This window comes from Protopterus annectens, chromosome 16.part0 (genome assembly GCF_019279795.1).
Source record: "Protopterus annectens isolate FY-2018-M chromosome 16.part0, PAN1.0, whole genome shotgun sequence".
NCBI classification, from domain to species: Eukaryota; Metazoa; Chordata; order Ceratodontiformes; family Protopteridae; genus Protopterus; species Protopterus annectens.
Genome location: NC_056750.1, coordinates 796,290,438 through 796,317,727, shown reverse-complemented (window position 1 = coordinate 796,317,727; position 27,290 = coordinate 796,290,438). Strand labels below are relative to the sequence as shown.

The window sequence follows — 27,290 nt, the reverse complement described above, 5'->3', positions numbered from 1 at the left end:
CGGTACTTTCTCACAGACAGGGTTGTGGTCTACCAGATTAGATGATGGATGCACAGAGATATCCATGTGGGCATGGGAAAGTTGGAAAAAGTATAAATGTGTATGTAGATATGGATGGGAAGTGGAACAATAAATGGATTTCAGTTTGCTAGATATGCTTGTTGGTCTCCTTTCATTAAAAATATGTAACATCCGAGATTTGCCTAAGTGGAAGTGGCATTGCCATGACGATGGCACAGAATGTTAGAAACTTTAGCATCAGCCTGTCAGATGCAGCACCCCATAGCTGCACAGGCTTTGTGATTATTTCTTGGCTCAAGACACTGAGAAATTGGAAGGGAGAGATGCAGCCCTTTAGGCAAGCTGCTGTCTGAGTAATGGTAGCAGTTTAATTTGTAGAGATTTGGGGTGTCACTTTAATTTATTTCAAAACAGGTCAGCTATTTTTGCATATTCAGAGAGAATATGGCCATTAAATCTGAATTTGGGGAAAAAAAGAAGCTGTGATATACCTAGAATATTTTTATCATCTCTCTGGATACTCTCTAAGCTGTTTGGCAACCTAGACCGCTACACTTGGAAGACTGGTAACCTTAGCTTGATAAATAAGATTTTATGCAGTGCTTTCTGGATGAGCAAATATTCATCCAGGTGAAATTGTTTTAGTTGAATACCTCAACTTCTATACTGATCCAGGAGCAAGATTGTGTTTATATCTTGTAACTATAGGGAAAAAACTGTTACGAAGAGCCAAAAAGCTATGACTAAAAATTATAAGACTGTATTAGTCTTTCTAATTGCAAGGCAGTGAATGAATGTTAGACTGAATACCAGGGGAGATTTGTGTTTATATGTGAGCATGATTAATCTTAATGTGGATGCAGAAACACCAGTCAGGATGGTAGTGTTGGGAAAGTTGTAGTAATGGTGCAATGATCACTGAAAATAATGTGGGTACATTGCAGGGTGGTAGAATCCTGAGAACACTGGGGGGGCAGTGTTCAGTCCAGATTGATGCCCTTATCTTTGGTTAATAGGTTACTAAGCTATTGACCGAGGGTCATATTAAGCCAAGCCTATTACGCCCATTATATTTCAAGAGAAAAAGTCTAGTCAATGTCTAACATGAGTATTAGTAATGACTGCCCATGTCCAAGAGAGATGAGGGAGCTATTCCTGGCAGGAATTTGCAGTTTCCCATCCATTCATCCAGGCACTTTTTGAACAGTCATAGAGGTGTTGTGCTTAACATGAATTGGTAGCCTATTTCAGAGAACTAGCAACCTCTGAGAGAGAATTCTGTCTCTACAGCATGTTCTATTTAAATCACAGGCCAGATTTAGGTCACTGGAGCAGGTAGTTCTAGTCCCATTTGACTTGCGGATGTGCAGCAACTTCATCAGGTTGGGATCGGAGATTGCTGTGCAAGCCAGGCACAAGTCTCCCCTAAGTAGCCTATGTACTACTGAGGACAGTGGCAAAGATTTCAGCTGGTCTGTGTAAGGCATCTGCTGAAGACCCTGGATCATCTTAGTTAAACATCTCTGGGGTCTCTCTCTAGTTGCTGCAGGTGCCTGGTATGGTACATACCAAAGGGGGTATTATACTCAATTATGGGCCTGATAAGGAATGAATATGGGGGGGGTTATAACCTCTTTGCTTTGAGGCTATGCCTTTGCTAATCAAATGTGTGACGTAGAATGCTTTTCATACTACAGTGGACACACGGTGGTCATAGTTTAGCTCACAGTCTACTTGTGTGCCCAAATCCCTCACTACAGTGTTCCTACTTAAGGTATTGTTTATTTGATAGTAGGGACACCTCTTTTACCGAAGGGGATAATGAAGCATTTTTTTTTTCATTTAGTTTAGGACTGGATCTATTGGGAGAGCAATAATTGATGTTGAGAGGGCTCATCTATTGTATACTCTAATTTTTTTGGTGTCGGACTTCTATGTTAAGTTGAAATCATCAATTGTGATGTTTCCATTTTGGATGTTACATGTAGTAATATCTAGTAGGCTTCATATGACATCAGAAATAAGGGGTGGGTTATAAACTGCTGTGATGCTTAATATGAGACTACCAATCAGGGAAGTGGGGTATGGTCATGTGTGGGAGCTGTTTTGTAACAGAATAAAGGTTTCTCAGTCCCTTTCTGCTCGTTGGTCTATAGCTACTGAAGGATTAGTACAAGGGGGTCTATTGAGAGAAGTGATTTAGCCATAATTCAGAAATGGCCACTAGGTCAGGTTGCTGCTCAAAAATCTATTCCTGATGCTACTGGCATTAATATGTCACTTGTGTGAATCAAACCTGGAATTAACTTAGTGTTTCCAATGAAACAAAGAAGGGAGCAGCAGACACAGTATATTCTGTGAATGCTAATCAAGTTGTATTCTCCTAAAATCCTTGGTCAGCTTGTGAGCAGAATATTTATAGGTGTGTGGTAAAAGTGAGAGCTTGATAGTGAAGGTGCTGTACAGGGAAAGGTCCCTGTGCTTGAGCAGAGGTAGGCTTAGCTGTGATATTTAATGTATTTGTTTCACATTGTATACATCATTGGTATCCGCATCAGTTCCAAGATTTTAATAAAATAAACTATTGGAAATAAACTTCTGCAGCTACAGATGGAGCTGAACTGAAATAAAATGAGGCAACTTGTGTGGAATGATTAGAATAGGAATATGGTTTATATACTTTTACAATGACAAAATAAAGCTATACAAGGTGTTGCTACGTTCTGTAAAGTAGGGTTGATTGGGGAATGTGGACTGGGTACAACTTAGGGCTCAAAGACAATGTGCTTGGTGTGCAATAAAATAAGTACTTAGAAAAATTCAAATGATAAAAATAAGCTCTTGGGTAAACTGAAAATTCTCTCCCATGTGCAATAACACTGCCATAATTTTGGAAACTACTAAAAAAAACCTATGTGCAGCATAGGAAATAACCACATATGTATAACCTATGGACTTTAATTCCTAATGGCAATATTCCCTAATGTTAGTTTGTATATATTTAGTGTTTCAAATACATGACTACATACAGCAGGATTTACAATTACATTATATACAGAAGTTGTGCCAGACGTTGCAAAAAGATCAATAATTACACTGCCCACCGTCCACGCTCAGCACAGTAGCTGAAGAGAAACAGATTTTTTCCTGAAGTAGAAATATAAAAAGAAAATAAGCTTAGCAGATGAAATGCGTGAGTATTATAAAGAAATATTAACCCTTGCTTAATCTAGTAACATTTTCACATACTTTCACATATTGATAGTACAATTACAAAACAATTTGGGATTAAAGAATTAGTGTGGAATGAACACTGCTTTCCCATAACCTATAGCGTGTAATTTATGCACTTTTCAGTTTTTGCTTCTGTCAGCAATTACCTTTCAAATTGTTTGAGGAATAATTTGAATAGTATTGCTCCCATGAAGAGGTCTTTCTCTTTCACATACCATACTAAGATAAATGCTCCCTATATGAGGAATGTATTGGGTATGGTTTCCTTTAGATGCACTCATAACTCTCAACCTTCCAAGTCCAAAATGAGGAACATTAGCCTTCATAATGTGGAACACCTACTAATGACTTACTTACAACTTTAACTAGGAAGGTCATAAGATAATTAAAATATGCTGGTTTCACTTATAAGGAAGATCTTTTAATGAATTCATATGATTAATTTATATTTACAATGGATTTCACTTAAACAAATTCCTAACACTGAATGTGTGACAGAGTCTTTCAATGTGGAACTTTGAGGGAACTTCGAGGAACATGAACGTTTTAAGACCCCAAACGAGGTAAGCTCCTCGTAATGAGGTACAGTTGAGAGGTATGGATGCACTACATGTCAGAATGAAAATGTATATGAATGCTTCATAGCAAAGTGCGACTTGCACACACAGTTGGTGAAGAAAACATTGAACACTAACTCTGTGCTGTCCAGTTTTGGAATGTTTGAATTTCCCTGAGGCATGAAAAACTTGAGAAATAGTCATTATACATTAATATGATAAAGCCCCTTAAGCCCATCGGTGAAAACTGAATATTCTAATTTTCTTATGTCCAGTAGTGTTCACTGTGGTGGTGTCTTATAAATTTACAAATTTTATTCATTTAACTGTGGATATAAATTTATTTATGCAAACTGTTATGTAGTCTGCAGAAAACGTGCTTAGACATATTTGAACACACAAGATGTGTCTTTTGGTATACCTTTTTCAACTCTGTTTATAGGGTTCCTGTGACAAGTGTGTGCTGTGCTGGACTTTACAAGGCAGGTGGACTCCTAAAACCAGAATTCTGATACTGACAGGCAAAATTTCATTTCGTAATACTGATACAATGAATGCATTATTTTGCAGTAGTAAAAGAAACAAAAACCTTTATTGGTTATAGAGCTGCATAATGTAACACAACAAGAAATAACAGAATCATGTTTTAATATTTGAGCAGGTTAAACGTGTAAGATGTTGAATCATGAGCAGTGTAGAAGAGCTTTGACACTGTGAACGACTTTATGACGTAATGGAATCCACAACTGAATGAAACAAGTTTGTCAGTGGGTTTACAATGCAGCTGTAGTCTTGACAGAATACAAATTCTTTCTGTTATGTGAAAAAAAAAGGTGTTACTTACAGAATTTTATTACTTACAAAAAATCAGCATAAATTGGCAGAAGTAATGATTAGGCATTAGCATTTATTGTGCAAGAAGTACAAATGAGTCAACAAGCTTGAGAAAAGTATAGTGTCCCTCTGAAAGTTATTCTTTTTAATTCAGAATGAATATGTATACACATAGACGCACACACACACACACACATATATATATATATATATATATATATATATATATATATATATATATATATATATATATTTATTTACACACACACACACATATACACACGGACCTGAGAATATTGAAACCTGGCATCATAGAATACCACATCTTCAAGATGAAATAAATGAAAACCCACTTTGACCGTCTGGATCAACGAAGATGGTCCTTTTCTACTTTCTCCAGATCTTTTGGGTTTCTAATACCATGACTGGAATGGACACCATTCCTAAGTCAAAGTATAATTAAAGTTCATGAAATTAGTATTGCTTCAAACTTTGATGTCAGCCAAAAGTGCTCTTCACAGCACCTGCAATGTGCCCAGTAATGACTCCTCCTGCAATTCATACAGGGTTACATGGATTGGTAGCATATTTAAATATGATTGTAAATTCTTTTTTTTATGAAACCCATTCGTCCTACTACTGTTGGAACTGTCTGGGTATCTTTCTTCCACATTGCTCTCATTTCTCCCTGCAGATCCTGGTATTTTATGACTTTGTGTGTCTCTATGCAAGACACTGTAGTCACTGGGTGGGGCTATTTCAATGATTGATGCTACTTTTGTCTTCTTTTTCTTGGACCACTATATCCGGTTTTCTAGCATCTATCTTTTGAACTGTTGGTAATGGGTGATCCCATGTGATATAAACTTTATTTTCTATGATGCTTTGTGGCTCATGTTTCCAGTGTTTTTCAGCCATTTCGATACCATAATGTTTGCACAATCCCCAGTGCAACAGTCTTGCCACATTATTATGCCTTTCAGTATACAGTCCTTCGACCATTAGTGTGTTGCAACCAGCAACAAGGTATGTGACTGTTTCCAATTCGGTTTTACAAAACCTACATCTGTCTGTTTCTCCCACATGTTCAATGGACTTTGTAAACCACCATGTAAGTAGCCCACTATCTTGGGCTGCCAGTATTAACTTTTCATTTCTTGGTTTGAATTCACCTCCTCTTAACCATTCCTGCGTTCGTTCTTGATCAAAATGAGGCTCTTCCAGAAGTTTTCTATATTTGCAATTATATTTGTTTTTTCCACATTTCTTGCCTTCTCATCTGGTCCTTCACCTTATATTCTTTCATTTGTTTTTTGGCACATTCAGTTGCTGCCTGGTTTTTATCTACTTCTGGTTTGATTTCTATTCCTGCTTGACGTCTGTTTTTCTGCTAAACTAAGCAGAGAAGTCCTCTTAGACTTATTCTCCTTATGTGTCAAAACTTTCACTATGTTTGGGTCTTGTGGGATCAGCAGATGTTTGGAGTCCCACAATTGCAGATCTGTACATGTAATCAGTTTCAAGGAGGCCCCATCCCTCTTTCGGAACTGGAAATATATAATCTTGGAATGCAATGATTTTTATAAATCATTTGGTGAGCATGAAGCATCCTTCTTGTTTTAATATCTAATCTATCCAACACTTTTTGGGGCCAGATCTTCCCAGTGTAAGTAACCTGTTGGCCATGAAGGTGAGCTTTGCCCTTTTCCCAATTGTAGTGCGATCATGGTATATTTAGTTAAGGGAGTGTGGGGGCACTGCCCCCCATTTTGGTGGGTTTAGAAAAGTGCTGTTTAGTTTTTGTGGTGTTGACTGAGTGATTACTTACTGGGAAGGTTTCCAAATAACAAACGCTGCAAATAAACTAAGCAAAAACCACGAAAAGCAGCCACACCAGTCTGGAATCACCAAGGCAAGGAGCAAACTCACAATATGGTATTGACCACGATGCTTTATTAACGTGCAAAAATATGCAACAAGCAACACACATTTTCGTCAAAATTACGACTTCTTCAGATAAAATTCATCAAACAAACTGCAGTTTAAATAGTATCCACCCCCCACAGGTTCAATCAATCAATTATGTAAATACAATAAAAAGTATATATACAAAAATCTTTCATATATACTTACTTTTACAAATACATAAAATAAAATAATTCATAATGTATAATATATATATATACACTTATTATAAAATACTACAGTTAATAAAATCATAAGTATTGCATTTTTTATATAATTAATACTCAAATCTTAACTAAATACATCTAGCTTTTAGCTTTAAATAGGGCACTATAGAAATAGATTCATTTAACCCTGGGGCTTTTGTAGCTTCCAAAAGAATCTGCCAGTAGGTTTCCCTATGTGCTAAACTGGCCCCCAGGGTCCACCTCTTATATCCTTTGGAACCATTTCTATTACAAAAAACAAAAATTTTGCACCATTACATTCAGTGGTATGCTTGTACAATGCATTAGTAATTTTAAACTTGACTATATCGTACATGTGCTCGTATATGCGCCTTTTAAGTTGTCGCTCAGTTTTTCCGACGTAAAACGCCGGGCACATTTGACATACAGCCAAATAAACCAGCCCACTGGACATACAGTTATAATAACCCTTAGCCTTGATATCCCTATTTCGGCTTTCCAAATACAAATGGCTGTCTTGCATTACATACTTGCAGGACGAACAACGCCCACATTTATATGTACCCATTTTATTTCTAGAAGTTTGCATAACATGCTCCAGATGTTCCAATAATCTCTTCATATTTTGTCCCCTTCTATAGATTGTTTTAACTGACCTGGCCTTAAATGTATTCAAATCAGTTAATTCTTGAAACATGGACCATTCTTTCTCAACAATATTCTTAATATGAGATACATTACCACTAAAGTCAGTAATACATGTGGGCTGGTTTATTTGGCTGTATGTCAAATGTGCCCGGCGTTTTACGTCGGAAAAACTGAGCGACAACTTAAAAGGCGCATATACGAGCACATGTACGATATAGTCAAGTTTAAAATTACTAATGCATTGTACAAGCATACCACTGAATGTAATGGTGCATAATTTTTGTTTTTTGTAATAGAAATGGTTCCAAAGGATATAAGAGGTGGACCCTGGGAGGCCAGTTTAGCACATAGGGAAACCTACTGGCAGATTCTTTTGGAAGCTACAAAAGCCCCAGGGTTAAATTAATCTATTTCTATAGTGCCCTATTTAAAGCTAAAAGCTAGATGTATTTAGTTAAGATTTGAGTATTAATTATTAATTATATAAAAAATGCAATACTTATGATTTTATTAACTGTAGTATTTTATAATAAGTGTATATATATTATACATTATGAATTATTTTATTTTATGTATTTGTAAAAGTAAGTATATATGAAAGATTTTTGTATATATACTTTTTATTGTATTTACATAATTGATTGATTGAACCTGTGGGGGGTGGATACTATTTAAACTGCAGTTTGTTTGATGAATTTTATCTGAAGAAGTCGTAATTTTGACGAAAACGTGTGTGTTGCTTGTTGCATATTTTTGCACGTTAATAAAGCATCGTGGTCAGTACCTTATTATGAGTTTGCTCCTTGCCTTGGTGATTCCGGACTGGTGTGGCTGCTTTTCGTGGTTTTTACTGGGAAGGTTGTTGATCTGGTCTGTTGATGAAGTGGGTTTTCGTTTTTCATATCGATGATGTGGTCTTTGATGATGAGTTACAACATTCTGAAGTAGACCCATATATATATATATATATATATATATATATATATATATATATATATATAGGTGTGTGTGTATATATATATATATATATATATATATATATATATATATATATATATATATATATATATATATATATATATATATATATATATATATATATATATATATATATATATATATAGGTATAGATATATATAGGTATAGATATATATATATATATATATATATATATATATATATATATATATATATATATATATATATATATATATAGATATCTATATATATAGATATATATCAATGTATACAGTTGAAACCACTTTCTAATAATTTCTCTGTCTTAAGTAATTTTTCTATGGTTTATAGGTTCATAGGTATGTATTAGGCGAGCTGACCTTGTGGATAATTTCAAGCCTATCCAGTTTCCCTTTTGGTATTTGAATTATCTATTTTCTTTGTTGTTAGATTGGCTTTACCCATCCCATGGCTAATAATTATATACTACCATTAGAGAATAGCTGGGATCATACCATAGATAACTGGAGGGAAACCATGCATGGGGTAAATCAGTTAGGAGCGGTGTCAAATGTCTTACTTTATTTAAATATAGACAATAAGTCAGAGCAGAATAATCTAAGTTAGCAAAGAAATGATTGCTCAACAGTTTTTACAGAAAAATTATGCTGAATAGCATTTTACAGAAAAACAGATATCGAAATATATGTGACTCTAGTAAAAAGAATAAAATAATGCAGCAAGTATAACTGGGAAAAATAAGATATAAAAACTATTTTACCTTAGAACTGTTTACCTTAAATTGCTTAATTTTCCAACTTTGCATCTGACATGCTTATCGAATTTGAAATCCAGTTCATTACAACGAATGTGTTAACTTTGCGCTCAGATGTGATTGCTAATTTCTCTTGTTTGCAATTAATATAAAATAAGTTTACTAGAAAAACCCAGGCATGCAAGAACATATAAATCCTGTCCTTACTTTTTTTTTGTCTTTTGGCTTTTATATATATATATATATATATATATATATATAGGTGTGTATATATAGGGGTCACCACAGCGGAACTCCGTTCCGCTAATGATTGGTAGTAGATTTTTTTATGGTGCCGAGTTGCCACTTCTGCATATTTTTTAATACCAAGTGACATTAACTGTTAATTGGTGCCCCCCTCCCCAAATAATCAGCAATGTGCCCCACTGTGCTTACTCAAAATGTTTAGTAATTTTCTCCTCATTTCTTCTGGTATGTATTAAGCTGTATTTTTCAGGTATCTGCAATCTATTTAAAGTTGTAGTTTGCAAGTAGCCTGCACTTCCTCTGATTAATTATCTTTTCTGAGTTTTACTTCATATAATTTTGCTGACAGATAGGGCAAACAGATGCTCACAGTTCACTTATATTTTATGTTAAATCAAGTTTGTATAACTTCATATTACTTAGGTTTCTGTAGTTAACACCTGGCAAAAATAGCCGAAGTAAACCACTTTCTACTTACCTCTGGTGGAGGTGGTGGACACATATCTGTAAAGAAAAAAGTGTGACACATCAATAAAAGTTTAACTACCTTTTTTTTCTCTTTATCATTTATATACTGCTTGTTTTGCTCTTATTTATACTTTCTAGGGTATTTACAACATTAGCCACAGCAGACGGACATTGTCTGTGCTCTATTTACAGTTTAGTGCATTAATAGCCCTTGTTTGTTTTACTTAAAAACTAACAATTTTCTTGGAGGATGAGAGAATGGGAGAGCACACCTATATCATGGTTTGCATAAGTCTATAGGCTAAATATTGCCAAATGTGGAGGCATACAATTATCAGGAAATTTGAATGCAGAATAAATAAGAGCCATGCAAAAATGCCAAACATGGGTTCTTAGATTAGTACTAAGCTAACTGCCCTTGTGAGCCATTTAAGCCTAGCCAGTTATCCCTTGTGAGACTCAAACCCTGCACCTTCTGTTTGTAAGGCAAACACCTTAACCATTAGGCCACACTCCCAACCAGCAGGTTCTCAACAGTAAAGAGAGGTGTCAGAAATATTTCCCTGAATGAATTTGTCAAATGTGAAATGGTTCTGTCAAAGCTGTTTACGGAGTACCACTGTCCAAATGCAAAGAACTCCACTGGAGAAAGTGTAGTGACTGTTCCCTAAAATTCATGCATACAGAATCTGGGGACATCTCAGTGCTGGAAAATGTTTGAGGGCAGACCTGGTCATAAAGACGTTTTAATGGAAAGGTACAAATGACTACTTATTTTAAGATTGAGTGGGTTTATTTAAAGTGTTGGTTTCCTGTCACAAATGATTTTTCCAATAATCTTTGCTGTTTTATCTATATGCTTTTTTCTCTCTGTGCCTGCTGACCATCAGCTCCTATTCCATCAGGCATCAACTACCAATCCTCCCATTACCAGTAATAAAGGGAAAGTGCAAACCAGAAAAGGCAGCCATGGTGGAGTTTGTACCCTTTTCTGTGGCATCCATTTGTGTGTCCTTCACCCAGAGGGGTAACAGCACTCTCATCTCATTAAACTGAAGGTCTATTTTCATTTTTTTTTTTTATTTTACTTTTGTTGACCGGGATAGTCCAACTGGTTGCATGTCCATTTTCAGCGGAGGCCCGAGGAGAAAAGCTCCAAGGGTAAGCAGATACAGCATTACATAATACCAGCATTACATATTACAAACAGACTATTTACAGAGATGACATAAGTAAGCAAGTTAAACAAGTTCCACAGGTTACAGTTAGTCCTGAGCACAAGTCAGGATTAAATTAAATAACAGCTCAGTCATCCTGCTGGGGGGATGGAGGTGGGTTTTGTTGACTGCATTCACTAGGTGCAAACAGAGGTATTACAGGCTCGCATCACCATGATTGTGTCCCCCATTGCACATATGAAGTACCACACATCCAGTGGGTTGTTAGTTCCAAGCTCATATGCATGGTTGCAGCTGTTCTCCAAAGCCTATAATACCTCTGCACCTAGTGAATGCAGTCAACAAAACCCACCTCCATCCCCCCACCAGGATGATTGAGCTGTGTTACCTTGTCTTCTCCATCCTCTGCCAAAAAAGTTCCTCCAGCACCTGATCTGCCATATAATCTACGAAGGTCATTTGGGTCACAGTAAGGTCTTTTATCTCCCTACATCTTGGATTTGGGGCAAATATTTTTGTTTCATCTTCTGCCAAGACAACATCTGACTTCCATCTTGCTACCCAACTAATGCTCTAGTCAGGAATTTTAACATGGACTTTAGCAAGCACGTCACACACAAAAGGTATTGCTGTATGCTCTTCTCAGTTATAGAAAGTTAAACCCCTCATCCAAATTGAATTTTGCTGAATAAATAAGTTCCTGCTCTGGCGACAATATGATATCCTCTTTCTCAGCTCTCGCCTTAAATAGGTGTCGCGCTCATTTAGCTAGGACCATTCAGGACATCTTTCATGTGGGGGGCCCATCCATTACAAAGAGTACTGTAGGACCTTATTGCCTCATTAAGTAAAAAAAAAAAGGAAGAAACCAAGAGGTCAACAGAGGGAAGGATAAATAGGGATTATATGATGGAAAAAGGCAAAGACCACCCACTGCAAAATAGCTGAACTAAAATTGCCAATGTGCGCACGCTGCTATTTAGAAAACAAAGTGGCGTTTCCATGCTGATGCAATGAAGCACAATCTGATAGGAAATTACTTTGAAACTTGCATTCGTGCAGATAATGAAAAATCTGACAGATGGGTCGGTCATATAAGCATACAAAGAAAAACATTTATGGCATAGTTGCAAGTTTTTTATCTAGAGATATGAGCAAAAACAAACTGGGTAACACTATCCTTGATTTAAAGAAGTTTGAAGAAAACCATGAACAGGTGTTCATTCAAAGAGGAGGAAAACCTTTGCTGGTCTCTGGTATTTTGGACCTTTAAGAAGATGTACAGAAGTTTATTCTTGTGTGTGTCTTTCTGAAAATGCACTTTGCAGATTTATAGACAGTGTTAGAAAATTTCTTCACAGTTCACCATAAACAAGATTAATATTTGGTTCCTCATGCGAGACAGATCACCCAGTAGAGGTAACATTTCAGGAATGGCTTGATTTGGACCAGAGTGAAAATAACAGACTGTAGCACTTAGCATATCAGGACATACCATACCGAAAGGGATTCACATATTCAAGTCAATTAATGACAAAGACCTGGACTGAGTGGAAAAAAAAATTTTAATGTCAGGATGAAATTTCCCATTCAGTCCAGTTTTGATAGCATGAAAACTTGATATTTCATCTAATGTTCATTTATTTGAGTGTAAACTTTCCAAATAACCTGAATAGCTTCTTAAGGAATGGCTTCTCCCCCTCACTACACTTGGGCTTGCTCTGCTCCCCACCCTTCCCCCAAATCCCACCCGCCCCTAGTAGTGCCAAATTTATAGTAATACAAACCAAGACCCTCTAGTACAGCAGCCAGTCTATGCTAGATACCTCACTAAACCCACCCTGCCTACCTGCCCTACCTTCCTAAGCATTCTCAATTATCCTGGTTATAATATAATACTGTTAATATGTCTTTGCCCCTCTCAATTTCACTCCCTAAAATAAAGCTATTATTGCTCTGCTGCCCTTGATGCTCATTCCATATCTCCTTACTTTTTATGAAAATCAGCAGTACACAGGATTTTGCTACCCAAAAGGCCACATAGCTACCCCAATAGAATCATTCATGAAAGCTCACTTAAAAATCACCTTACACCCAACTCCTTAACACCTAAAAACTATTATCCTATTAAGTCCCAATACAGCAACCCCAAAACCAAAAGCTATCACAAACTAATATACAAACTCTTAAAGCTAATGGTTAGCCTACACTACAACCTCATTTTGGATGGAAACATGCATCCAAATCCTGGTCCTTCCTCCCCTGATGGCTCTAATTCCACTGATATTAACCCCCATTATCTCACCAGCTATAACTAGGCTCTCCAATTCACTCCTTACATGTCACCTAATCATCAGAAGCATAAATAACAAGATATATAGCTTGCAAAGCCCTCTTGGCACTTAATTCCCCAGACATACTTTGTCCAACAGAAACCTTGCTAAAACCATCAACAAAAGATAGTGAGGTCTTTCCTCCTGGGTACAACATACTATGATTGGACTGCACTAATAGAAAGGGAGGTGGGGTACTTTTTAAAAATACACTAAATGTTATCATGGACCCCATACGACCTCCCCAAGTTAATAATGCAGAAATTCTTTCTACCAAACTCCAAATTAACAAAACTAAATGCTTAAATATTGTAGCTGTGTATGCCCCCCCCCCCAGGTAATAACACAAATACCCTAGAAGACATCCTCTGTTGGTTAGCTAGTAACTACCCCCAAGAAACTATTGTTCTAGGTGACTTCATTATTGACTGGAATACCTGTTCCTTAGAATCTCCTTCCACCCATGTAAACCTATATGGGTTTATACAAACTGTCCTCCCGCAACAGGGTAGGGAAGCCCAACCACAAAGAAAGCATACTAGACTGGATACTTATCAATAGCCAACCCCACATGTATAAATCAGGCATCCTCCAAGGTGACTTAAGTGATCACTTCCCCACCTTTGTAATTAAACACAAAGCTGGCAATCCCCGCCAGCCCACCTACAAAACAGTAATAAATAATAACGATTTAAACCCCATCAATTTCCAAAATGAACTCAAACTCTGTAATTGGTCAGTCCTAAAACAATTGTCTCTGGAAGAAGCTGTTGCTTACTTTAACTGTAAATTCCTTGCCATCCTGGACTCTCATGCTCCTGCACAAACAACTAGAACTAAAACAAAAGAAGCACCGTGACTTTCAAAAGATACCAAATCAAAAGACATACTCCGGCACAAGGCTTGCGCCATATGGCATAATACAAAATCCCCTCTAGATCAAATTAAATATTGGCAGTTTAGGAATGAGACCAAACAAATCCATTATATCGGGTAAAAAAACTTTTACCGTCATCTTCAACAGAAAAATCAGAATAACCCTTAAACGTTCTGGGCAGGTATAAACAAACTACTCCACCCAGGACAAACTACTACTCCAACCCCCTCAGCTTCAATCCATAAACCCCCAGAGGACACTGCTAATGCCTTTAATAGTTTCTTTACTGAAACTGTCCAGGCCTTAGCTAGTCAACAAACCCCTAGTTGTTCTAACTGAAATATAGCCATGTCTGGTTCCCAGCTATCCTTCAGCTTCCACTTCACTTATCCGTGCCCTACTCAAAAAAACTAAAACCAACTACCCTATCTGCTGATCTTCTCCCTGCAGAGTACCTGCAAAAAGTGGCAGATGCCATAGCCTACCCCATTTCCATCTTAATGAATAGAACCATAACAGAAGCCACCATCCCCCTCCATCTGGAAAATATCCCATGTCATCCCACTTCATAAAGGTGGCAGTTCCACTGAACTGTCTAATTTCAGACCCATAGCTATTCTTACACCCTTGGCCAAAATCGTGGAGAAGTGTATCCACAAACAGCTGTTGCACTATCTTATTCAGAACAATCTGCTGGCAAACACTCAGCATGGCTTCAGGCCTTATCACAGTACCACCTCAGCCCTCCTTTCTTTCTCCAATTCCATAAATCAGAACCAAAATAACTAAACTTTTCTCAGCCCTCTTTGTAGATCTCTCCAAGACCTTTGACATGGTTAACCACTAACTTCTCATTCAAACACTGAAAGCCATTTCCTTAGATAACCTTGCCCTACAATGGTTCAAATCTTATTTGAGTAGTAGACAACAGGCTGTCCTTTGGCAGGGCAAACTATCTAGCCTTCTACCTAACACTTTAGGAGCCCCCCAGGGCTCTATACTAGGACCCCTTCTATTTTCCATTTTATTAATGACCTCCATACTGTTATCAGAGATGGAACCTGTATTCAATATGTGGATAACTCAATGTTAATTTGCTCAGCCACCAACCAGACAAACTTACTGACCTTAACCCAGAACACTTTCAACACAGTTGAAAATTGGCTCTCAGATTGGCGTCTTATCTTAAAAGCTAACAAAACAAAGCTTCTACTCTTCTCCCCTACACGTAAATCAACTACGCTATCCTTTTTCATAAAATCCAATAATGGTACTACTATTTCCCCTGAGGCCTACACAAAACATTTAGGTGTAATTGTAAACAACAACCTCAGATTTGATTTGCATGTTAACCAAACTATTAAATCCATTAATAAAAAACGTGGCTCATTATACAAGATTAAACCTTTCCTAATGCCACGTGCTAGAACTGCTATTACCCACTCTCACCCACTCTCTACCCTTGTTTATGCCTCCCCATTATTCAAGCTGTCTAGCTGCTATAACCACATTGCTAGATTTGCCACTGGAATACCCTATAGAACACACCACTGTCTTAACCTAAATCATCTTGGTTGGCTTGAACTGCATAGCCTACTTCAGTACAATCAACTTATAGTGGCACACAAAGTTCTAAACCATCCCGAAAATACTCCTTCACCCAAAAACATTATCAACTCCTATAGTAATCCTAGGCCACTTCATTCATCTAATAAACTATTGGTCCAAATATCTACAACCAACAACTCAGCTGGAAACTCTGCCAACTCAGTTGGTAAAATTTGGAACTCACTTCCTGCTAACCTTACTCTAGAATCCTCCCTGACCCAATCTAAAAAGAGTCTTAAACAGTATCTAACAACACAATGGCCATGTCCTTGTTCCAGTCCTGACTAACCTCTCTATCAGTATGTGCTAACTTTTCTTTCTTGCAATCTTAGTTGTGTTCTAACTTGTTAGCCAATTACTTCAAACTATTATTCTCGATTGTACGCATCATCTTGCTGTCTGAACCTGAGACTGTTAACTGTGCATGTTTGTGTATATTGAATCTATTTTATTTTTTGTACGCATGTTTGGATCTTTTATTACTGAGCCTCCGATAAAAATGGACATGTATCCAGTCGGTCTATCCTGGTCAACAAATGTAAAATAACAGTTAAGCGTTCGAATTTCTTCAAAAATTAAAAAAAAAAAATTCACAACTCAAAAAAAAAACAAAGGGTTTAGGGGGGCTGTGCCTCCCACACCTTCTTTTCGCTTTTCCCAATTAGGGGTCACCACAGTGGATCACCTTGTCCGCTGATGATTGGCAGTGGAGTTTTATAGTGTCTAGTTGCCAGCCCGGCACCCAAACTTCCACAGAAGGCACACACATGCACACACTCACACCTAGGGCCAATTTAGATTGTCCAATCCACCTGCAGCATGTCTTTGGGATGTGGGAGGAAACCAGAGCACCCGCAAGAAACCCATGCGACCACAGGGAGGACATGCAGACTCCGCACAGAAGGTACCGCAGCTGAGAATTGAACCGGAGAACCTTGCTGTGAGATGGCAATGCTAACCACTGCTCCACCGTGTGCCTACCACACCCCCCTACTTTAATATACCAGTTCACTGAAGTGCGATCTCTGAGTTGATGTATTTAAGTAGCAGGGGGTTTGGGGGGGTGCACGGGGGCTTGCCCCCCCCCCCTGCTACAACCCCTTCTTTGTATTTGTTTTTTATTTATTTATTTAGTTACTTTTTTACAACTTCGAACATTTAACTGTTCGATCTGTAAAGGTTGAACATTTAAGCGTTCGTCGTCATAATATAGACCCTATAAATATATATATATATATATATATATATAATTGTGTGTATGCATAAATATGTATATATATATATATATATATATATATATATATATAATTGTGTGTATGCATAAATATATATATATGTATGTATATATATATATATATATATATGTATGTATATATATATATATCTATATATATATATATATATATCTATAATACGGTTCTACTTCACATCACCTAAAACCCATTTGACTGACTTTCATTTCACTGAGACCAAATCACCTAATTTGTCAAAATACTGAAATCTCATTTGACTGAATCTCATTTCACTGAAAGCTTACAATGCTAAATTTCAAAAGACTAAGCTTTAAACCATAAACATGCTCACAGCAGTAATAATGACCTCATTCCAAAACTTAAAAACTACCTACTTACCCCCTCAACACAAACTGAACAATATAAAAACAAAGTAAGTGTGGGGGCTACACCTCCCCACACACCCCCTACCTCTATATATACTAACTCCAAGATTGCACTACAGTGGGGGAAAGGGCATATACCTTTTACTTGCCTTACAGTACTCTACACTCTGCCACTACTGCTGGGAACGCACAAAACATCTGCCATATTACTTTAGGTACTTCCCATAAAAATGTAGAGCGACATACCCACATTTAAAAACACTACAACACTACTTTCTGCATGTCTATCTGCATTCTAACAGTCAGCACTGTAAGTCACAGAAATTCTTTTTATCGCAAACAAGTCGCAGATGAATGGAAACCCAGATCATGTTTATGGCTTAAATTTCAGTGAAATGAGTTTGCAGTGTTTTGAAAATTAGGTGATTTGGTCTAGGTGAAATGAAAGTCAGTCAAATGGATTTTAGGTGATGTGAAGTAGACATAATATTATTATTATTAGTAACACATCATGCAGTACAGTGTGGCTCCCATACAGACACATATACGCAGATATATATATATATATATATATATATATATATATATATATATATATATATATATATATGTATATATATAAAACTACACATACACAGAAATATGTATAGGAAGATACATATGTAGAAGGTGCACACAGTATGGAACAGCAACTATGCCTACAGTTACCACCTTACCAACTGAACACCGTATGAGCCACCCATACAAATGACAATTGTTGCCTGCAACATATACCCACAGAGAGGTCAAAGGATATAACACCACACACAGGTTTGCATACATGGGAAAGATTTATTTGTGTACTATTACAGTTGTATATGCCATGTCATATAGATGTTTAGACACTGACATACATATAAACAGAGTAATGCAACTGTGTGTAACTGTTATACTAATACAGTCATCTGGAAAGGTTTACATATGTTGCTGTCCAGGCCGAGGCCTTCAAGTAGTACAATAGTAAAGACAGACTGGGCCACAGGATACCAAACAATCATCAAGTACTGCAAATGCATAGTCCAGCAGCCTGTATCTACACTCTGTACACAATCCCTAGGGGTATAAACCTCAGGTGACACAATGGGATGTATCTGTTACATAAGGTATAACTGACACCATCACAATCACATTGACAAACAGAACAGTTTGTATGGCAGGAGGCAGTAGGCCTGCATTTACCCAAGGTGGATTGTATGATAATGTACATCCAGATACCTTTAGGCAGCTTACCCCCCAATACCCCCACATGTTGTAGCAGCCTAGGTTAGTTATGGTGCACCCCCCAGACTCAATAATATAGGGCCATATACCACTGTTACACATGTATTGTGTAGGTGAAGCCCACACATATATGGCCCCAACCACACAGTATGTGTGGGGGAGACAGCAGTGGACTGATGGCCGGAATGGCAGCATGACATACTCACAACCCACTACAGAACAACCCCTGATAGAATGCCATGTGTGCAAAGCCTGGTATGTAGGTGGAGGACAGAGGCTGGAACACAGGCCCATATGTGTAAAGCTGTTGTCCTACACTAATCAAGTCGCTGATGTTACAGGACAGTCTCAATATACCCTTAGTCAGGAATATGAAGTTAGAAACAGAAATGGATGTAGCCATGTACAAATAGCACTCAACACACATACTGCCAGTGATATATCTTACACAAAACCTGTGTGGTAGACAGACAAAACATAATAGGCACATCTCTGACCATCAAGAGGATAGGCTCACAGTTGAGAGCTATGCAGGCAGACTGCATTCCAAGTTAAACTAGTATGTACACACAAACCCTGTAACAGCAGTGCTATGCATTGCATACAACACTACTACTCACACACTGTCTGTAGTTCTGGAACCTCCTACAAATATGTAGCTGGCCTGAGTGTGCAGGTTCTCTTGTAAGAGGTATTGCTACCTTTTGTCTATAACACTGATGCCCACACACAGGAAGGATGTCCACCATACAGGAAAGGTAAAGGGACCACACCCACATGATGTAGGGATTTACAGTATTTGGTTGCCATGACAATGGTAATTGAGGTTGGGAGGGTGGACTAATGGTTAAGGTGTTTGTCTTGCAAGCACAAGGTGCAGGGTTTGAGTCTCATAAGGGATTATTGGCTAGGCTTAAAATGGCTCGCAAAGGCAGTTAACTTAGTACTAATCTATGAACCTATTAGTGGGGGGGGGGGGGGGGTGGAATCTTGCCCCTGCAAAAAAAAAACAATTTTTTAATTTTTTCTGTTAAGTTTTGCATGCGTTGGTATTGTCAACATTTTCAAATTCGGCATTTTGTTGACTTTGTAAATGTCAAGATTTGAATGTTTCACTCCATTTCAGAACTACTAGTACTAGTCGATCCACAAAAATGTCAATAATGTTAATGTCAGCACATTGACACCCTACTGCACATGCTCCGAGGCTAATCCTTTGAATCTTGTGTGGAGGGCTATATCACATGCTAATTAAATATGCTAACTCCAAGATCATGGAATCTCCGAGTAAAATGTATATCCCCTATCCCAGGGACTGTATCTCGCACATCTGTCAACCATCTGTATTTGTTGACTAAAGTGGGTCAGCAATACAGCAGTCAGTTTAATTGAACTATCTATCTATGCTGCGCTCGCTCTTTCTCTTGCTTATATATATATATATATATATATATATATAAAAATATAAATATATATATATAAAAATATAAATATATATATATATATATATATATATATAAATATATATATATAAAAATATAAATATATATATATATATATATATATATATATTATATATATATAAAAAATATATATATATATAAAAATATATATATATAAAAATATATAAAAAAAAATATATAGATATATATATATAAAAATATAAAAATATATACATATATATAAAAATATAAAAATATATATATAAATATATATATATATATATATATATATATGTGTATGTGTGTGCATGTGGAAAACATCCATATAGTCTAATGTTTGTAATATCAAGCTTTTTTCCACCAGCAGAAGTGACAAACTTATTTGATCTCTTCTGCTGGTGAAAAGTTTGAGAGAGATCACAAACAAAATTTTGGCATTTCCCCTTTCCCTACTGTAGAGCAATATCGGAGATGGTCTATGTAATTAACAGGGGGTGTGGGGTTTGCAACGGCCTTGCCCCTTCCAAAAACATGAGTTTTGTTGGGTTTTCCCTCAGTTATTTTGTGCTTCAATTCCTATGACTCATTGTTTTTTTTACTTTGACATTTGAAAGTGCAGCCACACATATACAAATATTTTGTGTGAAATAGTAGCATGGTGTGGTGGCTCTTTGAAGTACAAGTGATGTAGATTTGTGCATGTGAACTGTATACATGGAACTGCTATAGTGTATTCATTGTCAATATAATGCTGTATAAGTAGGGATACTTCACCATATTGAATGTTTCTCTAAGAGCAGAGAGAAAAGCTGTTTTAGGCAGAGAAGATTTACTTAATGAAACATTTAAGGTTGTGTGGTTTACTTAATGAAACATTTAAGGTTGTGTGGTTTACTTAATGAAACATTTAAGGTTGTGTGGTTTACTTAATGAAACATTTAAGGTTGTGTGATTTACTTAATGAAACATTTAAGGTTGTGTGATTTAATGAAACATTTAAGGTTGTGTGGTTTACTTAATGAAACATTTAAGGTTGTGTGGTGTACTTAATGAAACATTTAAGGTTGTGTGGTGTACTTAATGAAACATTTAAGGTTGTGTGGTTTACTTAATGAAACATTTAAGGATGCGTGAATGGAGGGCTGCAGGAAACATCTACATATTGTCTTCTTGGTGGAGGACTTGATGCCCAGAGCAATGACTCTGGAAAACAGACAGTAGAAATGAAGGAAGACCAGGAAGAAGAGACACAAGGAAGCTGAAGACCATTCCAATAGGAATCTGGAGACAGTTCTAGTTTATAGGTTTCAAGCGAGTCTGAATGAGACCATTGAGATACTTGTTATGGCTGTTTTGATAAGCCATAAGATGAGTTATTTATAGGTTCATAGGTTGATACTAGGCTGTCTGCCCTAGGGCATTTATAAGCCTAGCCAGAGTGTTTGGCTTTCGCCACCCTTTTATATTAATTGACTGTGCCTCTGTATAGTAGGTCACAGAGGGTAGCTCTTTTAAGGTTAGTTTACTGTACCTCTGTCAAGCAGGGACACAAGAGATCCCAGGGGTAAACTTAAGATCTCCCATCCACTCGTCAAGATTTCTCTTGATGAGGGTCAGTGATGGGCTCTGCCTAACATGGATTGGGATTTTGTTCGAGTGAGGGGAGCCTCTGGGATATGAATCTGTTCCTCCAGCATGTCCTATTTATTTCTGTGCTGTGGTTCAAGTCCCTGGAGCATGTAGCTCTAAGGGATTTGGATTTCCTGATGTGAAGCATGTCCATTAATTCTGGGTTGGACATGGCTTTATACATCTGACACAGATCGCCTCTGAGTAGGCGGTATGCAACTCAGTAGAGCTGGAGTTTCTTTAGCCGAACTTCATAGGGGATCTGTTTGAGCCCCTTGATCCTCTTGGTGAGGTACTTTTGGGGTCTTTCCAGTTGCTGCAGGTGTCGGGTAAGGTACATCCCAAATGGGGCATTGTATTCAGTTATGGGCCTGATAAGTGATGAGTAGAGGGGCACAATGACCTCTCTCTTGATCTAGATGTGAACCCTTTCGTGATAAGGTGGGCTATATAGAAGGTCTTTCTAACCACTTTGGCAACGTGATTGTCAAAGGAGAGATTGCTATCTACTTGGGTCCCCAAGTCCCTAATTACTTCTTCGTACTTAATGGATTACCACCTATGTGGTAATTTGCGGGCACTTTGTTTTTCCCAAAGGGGATGACTCTGCACTTTTTGGCATTTAGCTTTAGGCCATGGCTCTGGCACCAGTTATCCGTCTCTGTGAGACCCTTTTGGAGGATGCTTGTGTCAGCCGGAGAGTCAATTATGACACCCGGTTTGCAGTAATCTGCGAACTTGGTCAGCCATAGTCCACCTGTGTTAGCCTGTACCTCGGAGGAATGTATACTGAACAAGAGAGGTCCCAGGACTGAGTCTTGTGGGACGCCACTTGTAACTGGTTTAGAGTCTGACATGGCACCTGCTATTTTGACCATGTGGGTTCTATCCCTGAGCCAGTTTGCAACCCATCTTTTGACATGGGGGTTGATATTTAAGCTGGTGAGCTTATTTATGATGCCTGAGTGGGGTATTGTGTCAAAGGATTTTGCGAGATCCAGGTAGGTTGTGTGGACTACCTTCCCTTCATCTATGGCTTTGGTAACTGTTTCAAAGAAGTCAACCAGGTTCAAGAGGCAAGATCTGCCCTTAACAAAGCCGAATTGGATAGGATCCAGTGTCTGGAAGTTCCCAATGTCTTTGTTTATGATTTCCATGATGATACGCTCCATAGCTTTACAGACCAGGCTAGTCAGGCTTATAGGGCGATAGTTTCCGGGGTCTGTTGTGGCACCACCTCTGTGGAGTGGGACCACTGTTGCTGTACACCATTCCTTGGGTACATATTCTGTAGTAAGGCTGAGTTTGAACAGTGACTTTATTATGAGGGTTTAGTTCTTCTTGGAGCTCGTGTAAGATGCAGCCCGGGACACCGTCTGGTCCCATTGATGCTGTGTTTTTTGCTTTGGAGAAAGCAGCTCTCACCTGTGCATCTGTGATGTCAGGAAGGTTACACTCTATTGGGATAGACATTTGCTCTTTTGGGGGGGAAGGGGGGGGAGTTTGCACTGAACCTTTCTGCCAGGATGTTGGCAATGTCTGTGGGTTCAGTGTATTTTTTGTCATTTGGCACTAACTCTGAGCATATCTGGAAGTTGCCTCCCAGGTTTCTGACATAAGTAAAGAAGGCCGTGTGATTATCTTTAGTGTCTTGTGAAATTTTTCGTTCAAAGCTGCCTTAGATGATTTTATGAGGGATCATAGTTTCTTGCTAGTACTGATCAGAGACTCCTTCCCTTTTTGGGATTTTGCTCTCTCGTAGTAGCTTTCTCCTTCTGTTGTATAGCTTATTTATGGCCGGGGTCCACCAGACAGGTCTCCTGCCTTTGGAGGAGTGACTCTTGGTTTTATTTGGGATAGCATGCTCCATGCATTCCTGTAGGTGTCCATAGAATGCTTTTGTAAAGGATTCTGCATTTTGGGCCGTATTTTCCACTGGCCTGGGGGCTTTGAAGGATTCCACCTTGGTTTTGAGAAGTGTGAAGTTTGCTTTTGAGAAGTTCTTCACTGTGGTTTCCTTGGCTGGGGTTGGGGACGGAATATGGATGTCCAGTGAGATTAGTTTATGGTCTGATCTTACCAATGAGGGGTATACCTCTGGTGTGGAACATAGAGACCCCATGTTGGTGATGACCAGATCCAGTACATTTCCCCTCTTGTGGGAGTGGTGACCAGTTGTTCCATAGCATTTGATAAATTCTAGGAACCGTTGGGTGAGGGTGTTTGGGCTGGAGTAGTTTTCCCAATCAATGTTTAGGTAGTTAGTCACCCAATATAATGGTGTTTGGAGAAACTTTCATATTCTACAGTGTTCTCAGGAAAGCTGAGTGAGGTTCCTGTGTTTGGGAGGGTGGTCTGTAGCAGGCTACAAACTGAAAGGCAGTTTTGTCCACTGTTAGTTGCTCATGGATGGTCTCCGATGCTTCATGCAGTGCCACTAACCTGGAGGTGTGGGTATCTTGGATAAATATGGATACTCCCCCTCCTTTTGTGATTCGGTCCGAGTTTTGGGGCCGAAAAGCATGGTATGAAGTATAACCTGTTAGTGCTGGGGTGCTCTTGGGAGCCTTGAACCAGGTTTCTGTTACTGCACAGATATCGATATTCTCCATACTGAGGAGAGTCTCAAGTGCATGCATCTTGAGGTTTAGACTTCTGGCGTTGAGCAGCATTACCCTTAGTTTTTTTTTTCTTTGTGTTGTCTATGGAGGTGGGTTTGTCTTTTGAGCCTTGCCTATAAAAAGGCACTATGGGGGAGGCAAGAGCCTTTGCTAGTATTCGAAAACCCAGGGGTGACAGGTGCAAGCAGTCCCTAACAAAGCAATGTGGCTTGTCGAGCATGTCATCCCAGGCTTACAGACACTGGATCCCCTTTGAATGACACCAATACTTTAGCCAATTGTTAAAATTGATCATTTTGTCTTTATACTGTGGCATCATTCTTGGTGAGGGTAAGATGCTACTCAAGGTCAGGGTCATACCGGCCTGGGCTACATGATCAAAGAGCTCCTCTGTCTTTTTTTCATGTAGTCCAGGGAGGTACGTCTCAGGTCATTCACACCAGCATAGACAACGATGGAGTCATATTTGTACTTGCTTTGGAGTGACCTGAGTGCTTGTGTTATGTGGCGGATCCTGGCTCTCGGCAGGCAGCTTACAGTGACCTTTTTGTTCAGCCTGGTGAGTGGGACGTCAGTGTGTCTGACAATAGAGTCACCTATTACAAGTGTATTAGGTGTGTTGTTTAGCCTTAAGGGCTGTGACTGTGTGGCACACTGACTTTGTGAGCTGTGTGCTCCGTGGGTATTGTTTCGTGGTAGGGGATGCTTGGATGTCTGCTTTGGAGGTCTCTGCTGCTTAGACAGATTTTTATTTAGAGCCTCCGAGTATGTTTTTGTGTGTTTGTGTTTGGTTTGCTGATGCGATAGGTCTCTGTGAGGCTGGATTTGTGGTGTGTGTGGTTACCTTCTCCTGACAGGCTGTGCCAGTACTGGGTTGAGAGAGCTTAGCCTCCAGTTTGGCGCTATAGTTGCATCTCTCGCATATATTTGAGCTTGTTGGGAGGAGGAGAGGGTTGTATGTATACATAAGGCAGTTGTAACATTGCCTCAAGATTCCCAGATTCACCAGCTGGACTGGAGAGTAAACCCGAAACTGACCTTTAGACATGCCTGAATAATATAGGGAACTACTTATTGACTGATCAGAAAGAATCAATAGGGAGCAAGTGCTTAAAAGGGGTATAAGATGATGTAGTGCTTAAGTTTATTAGTGTTTACCTATGAGATTACTTATACGAGCAAGTGCAGGGCTTTAGAATGAAAATAGAGTGCTTATTTTGAGATTTAGAGCAGTTCTATGGGAAAAAATGAAGAGCAGACTTTGTGGCGCTGGGAATAGTTTAAACCTATTTAAGCAGTGCTACCCGACGCTGCTCTGTGCGCAAGACTGCGCAAAGAGAGTTGAGACTAATCCACCCAAAAGTCAGGTTTTTTTTTTTTTTTTTTTTTTTTACAAAATGTGGTTTTCCTTCCTGTAATCCAACACTAAACACTTCATATGTAGAAAAAGCATAATTTAATAATTATTCTATTTGTTTTATGCCTGAACTTATAACTGTATTTCTTTTTTGCATTTGTATCATCTTTCACATCACAAAGGCTTCTAATAATGACAGAGTAGTTAATATTAGGTCACTTATCTCAGATTCATTGGCATTAAGTAAACAATGGCTGATAAGCAAATGCATTTAAATATCTTTTTGGTTACACATTACCAGCATCACACCTTAGATATAGTGTGACCTGGAATCAGAACAAAAGCAAGGCTTTTAAGCTTTGTTTTCAGATGCAAATTAACGAGAAAACAGTTTTATTACAAACTAATTGACTTTCTTTTTAATCAAACTCTGAGTGCCACATTGAAAGAGAGGAAATATTTTCATCCAACTCTTATTTTCTGTCAGTATTTGATTTTGCGCTTATTGTACTCCGTATTTTCTGTAAAAGTGCTTGTTTCACATTTTTACACTGGATATAATGTTTTGTTCAGATATGTCAGTGAGCTGGGAAAAGACTAACTCTAGCTACAGTATTTTAAAACTGTGAATGCAACGCAAACCATCTCAGATAAAATACGAAGTTGGGAGTTTTATTTGTTTCACCTACGTAAGACTAAGCTGATTACTGAGGAATTGTATAATTATTTTTTGGTTAAGCACCCAGTGATACCTATTCTTTATGGACTTCCCAAAGTACATAAGGTTATGATTTGCCCTCTGATGCACCGTGTAGTATTTAGCAGAGGTTGGGCTATGAAGCCACTTTCAATATATGTTGAAAATAATTTAAGACTGGGCTTGGATACTGTTACTACAGTTCTTAAGGACACTGTTTTATACATGATCTGTTCCTTGCTATCTGTGATGTTAATATTAATGATGATTTTATTTTTATTACATTAGATATAGCCTCCCTCTTTACTGTGATACCCAATGAATGGGGAATTGAGAATATTAAATCTCTCTTGATTGCTGGGAATTTTGACACCAAATAAAGAAGGGTTAATTTGTATTCTACTTGACTTGGTCCTTAACAACAACATGTTCATTTTCAATGGATCATTTTATCTACGGAAGGTTGGTGTTACAATGGGCACGGCTTGTGCCAGTAACTATGCCAACGTTGCTCTGGCTAGGTGGGAGTAAGAATATGTTTTTAAGGATAATGTCTTTGTCAAAAAAAAATTTATTACAGGAGATTTGTGGACAATATTTTTATTTTATTGAAGGGTCCTTTAAGTTTTGTTAACAATCTACTCTACATTCTCTGCCATCCTTTTTGAAGTTTACGCATGTACATTTATAATGTACTCTCGCTGTTGTTTGCTTTTGATGGTCTGAAGAAGCTTGTATGTGAAATCGCTTACCTATATTAAATCCATTGTTTTATGA

At 38.0% G+C, this 27,290-nt stretch overlaps 1 protein-coding gene across 1 annotated transcript in view; it reads right to left on the bottom strand.

The window, feature by feature from the left end:
* Positions 1-4,385: 4,385 nt before the first annotated feature.
* The window catches only part of LOC122790841 (lipocalin-like), a 173,550-nt gene continuing 150,645 nt past the window's right edge, over positions 4,386-27,290 (bottom strand). The window contains exons 6-7 of the mRNA XM_044058479.1: positions 9,904-9,929; positions 4,386-4,625 (exon numbers count right to left, since the gene is read on the bottom strand). Of these exons, the coding sequence (XP_043914414.1) occupies positions 4,536-4,625; positions 9,904-9,929 (116 nt within the window). The 3' untranslated portion in view covers positions 4,386-4,535. The remainder of the gene's footprint in view (positions 4,626-9,903; positions 9,930-27,290) is intronic.